The following is a 10,891-nucleotide window of genomic DNA, read 5'->3' on the forward strand; positions in this document are numbered from 1 at the left end:
CATTTACAATAGCATCAAAAAGAAGTCACAATAAATTTAAAATGCACGAACTGTATATTGAAAACTACAAAACACTGTTGGAAAAAACTAAAGGCCTAAATAAATAGAAATACATCCCATGCACATGGATCATAACACTTAATAGGAAGGCAATACTCCCAATACGTAAATTCAAAGCAACCGCTACCGAAATGTCAACAAAGCTAGAGTAAGCCAGCCAGAGAGGTAATAGCATAAGGACACACGCAGATCACGAGAACAGAATGGAGAATGCCGACTGGGAGTCCAGGTACAAACCCACACTTGTATCGAGTCACCGGATTTCCAACAAGGGTCCTAGCCCCATTCGATGAGGAAAGACTAGTCTTTTCAACAAACGGTGCTGGGACAGCTGGCCCTCAACATGCAAAAGCGTGAGGCTGGGTCTCCACTTCCCACACACACAACTGTTAACAAAATAGACAATGAGACACCTACATGCGGGAGTTAAACTATAAGACTCAAAAGAAAACATATATAAATCTATCCGGCTTTGGAGAGTGGTTTCTTAGATAGGACATGAAAAGCATCAATCGCACACATGCAAAAATAAAAAAAGAAAGAAACTGGACTTAAAAACTCTTGTCTTTCAAAGGATATTATCAAGAAAACAAAATGACTGGAAAAAAGTTACTATAACCATCATTTACTGGTTTAAACTGGTAACACAGTGGTTTTCTGCTGTCACTGTCCACCCCTCTAGATAATTTTGTATTTTTTTGAGAACTTTTTTTTAAAAATAGTTTATTACCAAGTTGGTTTCAATATAACATCCAATGCTCTTCCCCACAAGTGCCCTCCTCCATGACCATCACTCCCCTTCCCCTTCCCTCTTCCGTCTTCAGCCCTCAGTGCGTTCTCAGGATTCAAAAGTCTCTCATGACTTGCCTCACTCCCTCTCCCCAACTCTTTCCCCCCCTTTCTCCTCTACATTCCTGAAAAGGAAAAGAATGTGAAAAGACAACTCACAGAATTGGAGAAAATATTTGTAAATCTTATTTGAGAAGAACCTAGTATCCAGATGATATATATATATAACTTTTATGAGAAGAGAAAGAAAATCCAATTAGAAATGGGCAAAGAAAGGGCACCTGGGTGGCTCAGTTGGTTAAGCTCAGGTTATGCTCTCATGTTTTGGGAGTTTGAGCTCCGTGACAGGCTTTGTACCGAAAGCTCAGAGCCTGGAGCCTGCTTCGGATTCTGGGTCTCCCTCTCTCTCTGCCCCTCCCCTGCTCACACTCTGTCTCTCTCTCTCTCTCAAAAATAAACATTAAAAAAATGGGCAAAGAATATGAACTGACATTTAATTCTCCAAAGATGACCTACAAATAGCCAATAAACACATGAAAAGATGGGCAACGTCTTTTTAGTTCTCAGGAAGTGCCGCTATCAAAATCACGAGATACCACTCCATACCCACTAGGATGGCCAAAATTTGAAAGACTGAAAACAAGTGTTGGTGGGGATATGGAGTAACTGGTACCACTGTATTGTTGGTGGGAATGTGAAATGTTGCAACCACTATGGAAAGCAGTTTGGCAGTATTTCAAAAAGTTAACCAAGGCAGTAACTACAATGAGCCAACGCTTGCACTCCTAGGCACAAATCCCCAAAATGAAAACTTCAGTCTACACAAGAACTTGTACACCAAGGTAAAAAGCAACATTATTTACAACAGCCAAAGAGAGGAAACAACAACCCAAATATCCACCAACTGATGAATGAATAAAACCCAGTAGGATCCACACAATATATTGTTCAAGCTTAAAAGGAATGAAATTTGGTATATGCTAGAACATGGATGAACCTTGAAAATACTATGCCAAGTGAAAGAAGCCAATCACAAAAGGGCAAATATTGTATGATTCCACCTATATGAGTGCCCATGTTAGACAAATTCATAGAGGCATGATTACTGGGGCCGGAGGAGGGGGCAAAGAATGGGGAGTTACTGTTTAATGGCTAAACAATGTTTGGGATGATGAAAAAGTTCCAGAAATGGGCAGTGGTGGTGGCTGCGCAATACTGAACGTACTTAATACCATCGGATTATATACCTGAAAATAATTAAAGTGACAAATTTTAGGTTTGTACATTTTTATCAAAATTAAGAGACAAATTTTTAAGAAGGAATGGAGTATTAATACACATTACAACATAGGTGAACCTTGAAAATATTTTGTTATGTGAAAGAAGCTAGACACAGAGCACCACACATTGGGTGATTCTATTTACATACAATGTCCAGGAATAGTCACATTCATAGAAACAGAAAGTAAAATAGGAGCTACCAAGGGGTGTGGGGGGAAAGGAGCGTACCTGCCAACTGGCACAGGGTTTCTTTTCAAGGTGATGAAATGATCTGGAATGAGATACTGTTGACAGATGTACAACCTTCTGAATACACGAAAAACCCACTAACCTGTGCATTTTAAAAGTGTAAATTTCATGGCATGTGAATTCTCTCTCAACAATAGCAGAGGAAGAAGAGCGATGAAGACAAAGCCTGAGCAGGGTCACCGTGACTCACAGGCAGGACTCCATTTGGAAGACGACAGCAAAACAGGACCGGAAAACATCAGACAAGATGGTGCCGGAGGCACAGAGCCCCCAGCCTTCTTTGGCCTTCCCTTCCATCTCCAAGCCCCAGGCATTCCTCACAGGAGTTTCTGTTCATTACCCTCACACCTTCTGAATTGCTTCAGGTCTCATATCACCGACCTCCTATCATGTCCCCTAAACTCTGGCCCCATTCCTGAATGGCATCATGGGACAATCTGCCGCCTTCTATAGGCCACCTTTATCTGGCTCTTCTCATCAGTGAGTGAAACTGACCTTAGCACATCTCTCTGCCAGGTATTCCTGTTTAAAAAATTTCCTCCAATGAGAAAGTTTCAAGTATGGCTATTCTTTGGTTTCCTTTGTCACTTATAAAACATCATCAAGTCTGGCGACTCAGTTTTGAAAATATTTCCAGAACTTTTTATCTGCACAGCTCCTACCTTCTGAAACACATTCCTGGATCCCGGTGACAGGCTTAGGGGCAGCACGCCTGAAGCAGTGCCTAATGTGGACCAGATATTCACTGATGGGAGTCTGTCCCTTCAGCGTGTCCTGCACGTGGTGGTGTGCTCTTGGGGGAAGGGCTGCCTTGCAGGGTGCGCCTATTCCTGTGGTGGAAACGGTTTAACCCTGGCTGATTTCAAGCTACCCAAGTAACATTAACCAGCTTGCAAAACCTCCTGAAACTTTTATAACCGGCTCTCAAGAGCTCCGGCATCACACTCCTGCAATACTACCAACCTGAATATTACTTTTATAACCTCACTCTCCAGCGGTTCCCTTCCCTCTTCTTCATCTAGTCCAGACCCATCTTTACACATTTTAAGTTCTTGGATCTGATTACCTGAGTTCTATTTTCCTGGTATTCTCCAAATGTAACCTGTGCTGTAGACTAAGTAACCACCAACTGGCCCTTGAACAGGCTTTCTGCCTCTTTCTCTGCCACTTCAGTCCTCTAGACTCCGCTCCGGTGCCACTGTTTCTCGGAAGCCACTACCAGAGGTGCTAGCCTACAAAGATCTTCCTCCTGTGAAAAGTGACAGTACTAAATGCTACAGGCATCTTGGTTGTTGGGGGTATGTTTTATCTCCCTATCTGCGTTAACATTATTAGAAGGTAAGGACCCTGCCTAGACTGCATGTTCTACATGAAGCGGAGCAAAAGGCTGGGAATGGTGGCACTCAATCAACACCAATGTGCCGCTCTAAAGACAGAATATTTGTATTATGAACAGGTAACAAAACTTCTGGCTGAGCAAGACAGACTTCACACACATCTTTCAGTCTCTTCTGCCCTATGGAATAGAAAGGCACAATCCAATAAGAACAAAGAACAAGAGGATCGGTAACAAGCCCAACAGGTCAGACAGATGGCCGAGTTGGGACCAACCTGGCAGAACAGAATGCCGATGTAGAAGGTGCTGGTCTGCAGCTCGGGGCCCGGGAACTGGCAGAACGAGCCATCAGAGCTACTGCAGAAGCAGAGCTGAATAAAAGAGGACACACTGAAAGCTGCCGTTCAGTCCCTGTCCCTATGCATCCAGATGGCCACTCCTCCCCACAACCTCCAGGTTCATGGAGTCTATTTTCTGGAGAAATGGAACAGAACCAAAACAGTTCTCCATTCAGGGAGAGCAAAGCAGAAAGGAGATAAACTGGTAACAGGGGCATTAGAGGCCAGTTTCAATGACAGCCGGAGAGACCCTATGTCCTGTCCCCTGTTCAGCTCCGAGCCCCCTGGTAGCCAGGCATTCACACAGGCAAATGATGGAGAACACAGTGGCCCCCGAGGACACAACTGAACAGAGACACGTGGGAAGCCACGTGAGCACATCGCAATGTGCCCCACCAAGCCCTTGGGACTTCTAGCCCGCTCCCAATGCCCCTTTCACGTCCTAATGAGCAGCCAAAGATGGCAAGATATTTGAGGAAAGCCTCTATGGGAGGACGGCCCCCTGCCTCCCCGTGGCTGTCCTCCCCTCTCCCATAGTTATAGGGTTTGTTTGCTGGGCACACGTGCAACCAGGATATAGGAATTTGCCAGCCTTCCTTGCAGCTGGTTGTAGCCAGAAGCCAAAAAAGTTCTAGAAAACATCACTCAGTATGAGGGTCAGAGGCACACACTCTCAGCCCCCTCTTTTCCCACCAGCTGCCTGGGGTTGAGAGGCCACCGTCCTCAAGCCCAAGGCCCAGAGCTCTGTCCTGCAAATGGGAATCCAGGGAGGTGGAAGGATGCTCGGCCTCTACAGCATCACGGAGCACAGCTGCCAACCAGCCCTGGTTTGCTCACCTCCAGCCTTTCACCCGCGCAAGAAACAGGAACACTGACCTAACCTGCCACCAAACCTAACACAAATGGACAATATCCAATGTTCTGCTGTCCCTGAATGGAGAACTCTTTTGGTTCTGTTCCAAAAAAATCAAGCAGAAAAAGAACGGAGTTTTGTTTTTTTAAATCTGAAAAGCAGAGAGAAGAAAACTGGATTGCAACCAATACTCAAAGCATAAGAGAAGAGGATGTGCATGTGGAACAAGAACAGAAATGCTGGGGAAAGTTGAAAAACAAACAAAGGAACCGTTCCTTAGACAGGATGGCAAATAGAGTCTGGGAAAGCTCCCGGACAGTGGGACAGCAGCAACGAGATGGGCAGTGACAGGAAAGAAAAGGAAAGGAGAGGCTCAATCCAGGAGGCCTGACAATTAACCAAGAGTCCCCAAAAGGAGAAGACAGAAACAAGAGCAACATTACCAAAGAAATACATTAAGAAAGCTTCCCAGAACACAGGACAGGTTTCCTGAAAGAAAGGCTGCCCGAAGGGCTCAATACAGCAAATTTTTAAAAAACACAAACACCACTGTAAAATGTTAATGACACCAGAGGAAAAAAGATCCTTACATCCTTACAGAGAAGAAAAAGAAAAAGCCACATTTAAAAGGCACAGGAACCAAAATTTTATCAGACTTCCCGACACACACTGTAAAAGCTAGAATCAAGCAATATTCTTCAAAATCTAGGGGATGGCGACTGCATGGTAGAATTCCTAGAATTCTATACTCTGTATGCCAACTGCTAAGTGTCAACTACAAGAATATTTTTAGAAATGCAAGGATGTACTCTATCAACAAAGGGGCAAGTGGAGAAAAACAGGAAGTCCACAAACAGAACCACAGGGCAGCCCAGGACAAGAACACTGAACCAGAACTAGAGGGAAAGCCCTCGTGGGAACTGGAGAGCCACGTTCCAGAGCCCCCTCCAGAAGAGGTGTTAAAAACAGCAACGAAAGCATGCCGAGTAGCAGTGCACAGACAGAGCCAGAAAAAGCAGCAAACAGGCCTAAGAGGGACCATGTCAGGGGACCAACCAGGGAAACAGGACTGACAATGGAAGGACTGCTCTGTTCACTGGAAAATTTTTTTCCCACATGAGCAAGCTTGGTTTCAAGAAAATAACTTTACATTAATAGTATCCATGATTTGAGCCAACTGTGAGCCCAAGCCTCCCTCCCCGTTTAGGACCCTGATTCTGTCAGCATTCAGAAAGAACACACACACACACACACACACACACACACACACACACACACACACACATTCTATCTTTGTGTCTCTCTCTCAAGCATATGCAGAGACCAAGCGTGGCAGATACCGTTAGCCACCTACCCAATATCTACCTCCCTCCTTCTCCAGCAGAGCCTCTATTTGATCCGAAGCAGTGGTGTACCAACTCAACTACACTGCCTAGCTTCCTGTACAGTTAATGGGGTCCACTGAATATGGGTCTGGCCATGACATAGAAAGGGAAGTCACCAGGTCAAGGGAGTACTTCTGGAGGGCTCTTCACATGAATACACCAGACTCTTCTCCTCTCCCCCGTTCCTGCCCAGGTGACCACGTGATGCTACAGGCTGAAGGACCACTTGGGGTGAAAAAGACAAGGATATGTTTAAGGGTGGTGGAGCAGAAAGCCAAAAGGGACCTGGATCCCTGATGGCTTTGTGGAACTGATCTACCACCCTTGGACTGCCTCCCTTCTCATTGAAATAAAAATTAAATCTAAAGATTTAAGTTTTTTGAATTCTGTGGCTTACAGCTGAGTACCAATTGTGACTGATTTAGGCTCACTTCGCAAATGAGAGAGAATCAGAATACTCCTAGACTCGCCTCTGGAACCTACGGTAGTTTGGCACACAGAAAATGCTTATGATATTTGTTGAATGAGTTTCAAAGCAAACAGTGAATTCCTGTCAGCATAAGCTACACAAGAAGCCAAACCACAATCAGAAGCCTGGGGAGGATGGAGTCGCCTCAGAGAGCTAGAGAAATCTCCACCGTCAGAGGGACGGGAAATGAAGATGGCAAACCGGATGGAAAATCAGTTGGTAGAGGACCTAATCCTGGAATGAGAACTTTTGAAGACTTTTACTGAAATACACACACATACACATACACACACACACAGGTAAGTACAAAAACAAGTGAACCGTTCAACAACCTTTCACAATCTGAACACACCCAGGTAACCACATGTAGACACAAACACAGAACATTACTGGGCTCCCCAAATCCCACGTCCCCTCTCCCAGTCATTATTCCTGGCATGAGGATTTTTAAATGAGATTTTTTAGAAGACTGCATATGAAAGACAGGAACAAGAACATTTTTAATTTTTTTAGATTTTTTTTTTTAGAGATGGAGAGAGTGTCGTGCATGTGCAATAGGGTGCTTGCCAGTGCTGAGGATGGGAAGGTGCGGGGGGGAGGGAGAGAGGGAGGGAGGGGGAAAGCAGGAGAGCGGGAAAGGGAGGGAGAGAATCCCAAGCAGGCTCCACACTAAGCTGAAAATCATGACCTGAGCCAAAAAAAGTCAAGCTGGACACTCAACTGACTGAACCACCCAGGCATCCCCAAGAGCTTTGTAAAAACATTTTCAGGGGTGCCTGGACGGCTTTGTCAGTTGAGTGTCTGACTCTTGGTTTTGGCTCAGGTCACAATCCCAGGGTTGTGGGATTGAGCCCTATGTCTGCCAGAACACGGAGCCTGCTTAAGATTTTCTCTGCCCCGCCCTCTGGCCCCCATGCTCTCTCTTTTTTTTATAAATTTTTTAATGTTTTTTATTTTTATTTTTGAGAGACAGAGACAGCACAAGCAGGGGAGGGTCAGAGAGAGAGGGAGGTACAGAATCCGAAGCAGGCTCCAGGCTCTGAGCTAGCTGTCAGCACAGAGCCCGACACAGGGCTCAAACCCACGAACCGTGAGATCATGACCTGAGCCGAAGTCAGATGCTTAACCAACTAAGCCACCCAGGTGCCTCTTTGCTCTCTCTCTCAAAGGAAAAAAAAAAAAGACCATTTTCAGGGTCTACATTTATATTTTTTAAAAGTTTATTATTTTTGGTAATTCCTATACCTAACATGGGGCTCAAACTCCCGACCCCATGACCACGTGTTGCACGCTCTGACAACTGAGCAGCCAGGCGCCCCTAAACTTATACTTGTGAAGCCTCCTTACCCGTTTATACCTCACTTTGGCATCATAGAAACGATTCTGGCGGAAAAGGTAGTTGCCAAACTCCCGTTCAGTAGCTGCCACTTTGAGGACCTTCTGAAGCGGAAACTGATCTTGTTGCTCCTGAGGACCAAAGACAGGACACCAGCAGAGAAACTGAAAGCCACAACACCGCAGTGCAAGTGTTCTTACAGATGCTAGTGTTTCTCCTTCAGCTGACACACTTCCGCTCACTGCCGTGTAGGAGCCAAGCACTGGGTGCGGTGCCCCTGCACAGGTTGTCTCTGTGGCACCCCGCAGACGGCAAAGGAGGTTGCTATTATCACTGCTCCCACCTTGACACCAGAGCCACGCACTGGTCTATCCCTCTGTCCTCATAGAGAGGCTCCCTGAAGAAGCAAGCTCTCGTGGAATCAGAAACCAATGGAACTTGGCAAACAGAAAGAGGATCTCACAACAACTATTTATCCAACAAGCACTTAAGAGATCTTGGTCTGCCCAGGGCCCTACTGGCCTTCATGGCCCCAGTGCAGTGTCCTGGGTACATGTCAATCACCCACAGAGCCTTTTTTTAAACGCAGATGTCCTGGCCCTATCCACCAGCTCCCCCACTGAGATCCTCCATCAGTACACCAGAGGTGGGCCCCAGGCATCTGCAAGAATCAATTTTATGGAAAGGTGAGAAAAAGGGAAGGGCCCGCACTTGAGGTGATGACAGCTTAGCTGGGGAGACATCATATCCAGATATAAACCTGGGTGGACATCTAAGGCCGCACGTACAGGGTCGGGTAACTGGACTGAGAGCGTGTGGCTGCTGAAGAGATTACAAGCCCTAGTTCTGTGGGATGGGTGAAGTGAGAGGCCACAAAGGAAAAACAACATCCAAGTTAGGAGGGCAGCGGTCACGTGTCCCCATTTACCTGGGACTTTCCTGTCTACACCTGATGTTCTGGTGTTCCATCTAGTTAAGACTTTCTTCCACTCTCAAGTATCCTGGGTTGGACAAGAAGCCATATTTCACCCTAGCTGATCACTCCCAATGCTTGACTTGCTAGAAACCCAACTTAATGTTGAGAAGCCAGCGTTCATGCTCTTGCAGGGAGAACAAGGCAAAGAGTGACTAAAAGATCACCTCAAGCTGTGGGTCCAGAATAAACCCAAGGCCCAGCCTTGGTCTAGAACATCTGCCCGTAACATGCGAGCCATTTCTACGGTGGATGTGTACTGGGAAGTGGGGACCTCCTCCACCGCCCACTCTCACTGCCACTCAGAGCCCTCAGGGTGGGATGCGGGGCAGACTATCACAATCAAGGTAGGGGAATTACCAAACACACAAACCTATGCTCTCTGTAAAGTAAGGATGTCTGTGCTCCAGAACTTACAGCTGAAAGGGCACAAAACTTGTCTGACTCAGCAGAATCCAGGAAGTCAAGCAGCTCAATCTCAAACAGGACAGTGGTGTTTGGGGGAATCAAGGGCGGGCAGCCCAGCATTCCGTAGGCATAGGCTGGTTTGAACAGAAATCTGGCCAGCTCTCCTCTCCGCATGCTCAGGAGACCCAACTCCATGCCCCAAAGTGTAATATCTGGAAGAAGAGACAAAGAACTTGAAGCTCGCCCAGCATCCTGATCCAAGGTTATCAATTTTTTCCTGCCTGAAGTCCAAATCTTTACACAGCATACTCTGAGTCTTCTGCACTGTGGTCCCAACTCACGTTTTAGTTTTGTTTCCCGCCGCCACCACCACCACCACCATTGCCAAACTGCAACTTTTGTGGCCTCTGCAGTAATCTGGCCTCTACATCACTGTTCGTGTTCCTTCTTCCTGCAAGGAAGTTCCTGCTTCCTCACCCCATGCCCAGCTTCTTTCCGACTGAAATCTTACTCAAACTCCAGAGGTCATTTTACATACCCCGTTCCCTGATCTTCCCAGCTGGAATCAATTGTGGCTTCATTAAGCACTCCTGCAACACTATACCTCCCAGGACCTCATCCAATTCTGTGAACGCAGTCAATCTCCATCACATTAGCAGAGACTCTAATCATCTGAGTATGTCTTCTCTTTCCAGCATGAATTATGGATACTAAGCCCTTGATAGATGTCCAGTTAACAAGTGAACAAGCCCAATAGTTCTTGGGATGCCAAGATAAACTTGCCAGGTAAACCATCTCCCAAGTACCTAAGCCTCAGGGGGATGATGTGGACAAGAACGTGGCTGGTTTAGCAAAACCCGGTCTCAGAAAAACCAACTCAAAGACTCCATGCTCTGATCAGTTTCCCCAAACAAATCCTTCTTTTGCAGCTGCTAATCTCAACTTACCCTCTCCGAGTTTCATCAAGCGAAGAGTTTTCCTAAAGCAATTCGAATCAAAAGGCTTGTCCATGTGCTCCAGATATCCGGAATATTTCACTAGGACAGAAAAAAAAAAAAAAAACCAGTACAAGGAAAATAGATCAAGAACAATTGTTACAAAAAAAAAAAAAAAAAAAAAAAAGGACTTGGATATGTTCAAACCACCTCCCGGCCCAGAGTGATAGGAAAAATCTATGCCTGCCCTTTGGCTATGAGGTTCAAGAGCCTGGTTGTGAGGTTCAAGGGCCTCAGAATGTCCCTTGTTCATAGTGGCTTCATGCAAAGGTGAGTCTCTTGCTTTCTCTTAAAAGCCTGAACTGAGTAAGGCTGTAGTAAGGCAAGTGGGGTCTACCCTTTTTGTGTGTGTATTTTATTTTATTTAAAAACATTTTTTTAATGTTTTATTTATTTTGGGTACAGAGAGAGATAGAGCA

The 10,891-nt window shown here is 45.7% G+C and overlaps 1 protein-coding gene across 1 annotated transcript in view; it reads right to left on the minus strand.

Moving 5' to 3' along the window:
* FKBP6 (FKBP prolyl isomerase 6) overlaps positions 1 to 10,891 on the minus strand; it is a 33,363-nt gene that overhangs the window by 21,971 nt on the left and 501 nt on the right. Inside the window, exons 3-5 of the mRNA XM_029948696.1 lie at positions 10,425 to 10,514; positions 9,487 to 9,689; positions 8,108 to 8,227 (exon numbers count right to left, since the gene is read on the minus strand). Coding sequence (XP_029804556.1) covers positions 8,108 to 8,227; positions 9,487 to 9,689; positions 10,425 to 10,514 — 413 coding nt within the window. The remainder of the gene's footprint in view (positions 1 to 8,107; positions 8,228 to 9,486; positions 9,690 to 10,424; positions 10,515 to 10,891) is intronic.

Source organism: Suricata suricatta, chromosome 8, assembly GCF_006229205.1.
Source record: "Suricata suricatta isolate VVHF042 chromosome 8, meerkat_22Aug2017_6uvM2_HiC, whole genome shotgun sequence".
Taxonomy (NCBI): Eukaryota; Metazoa; Chordata; class Mammalia; order Carnivora; family Herpestidae; genus Suricata; species Suricata suricatta.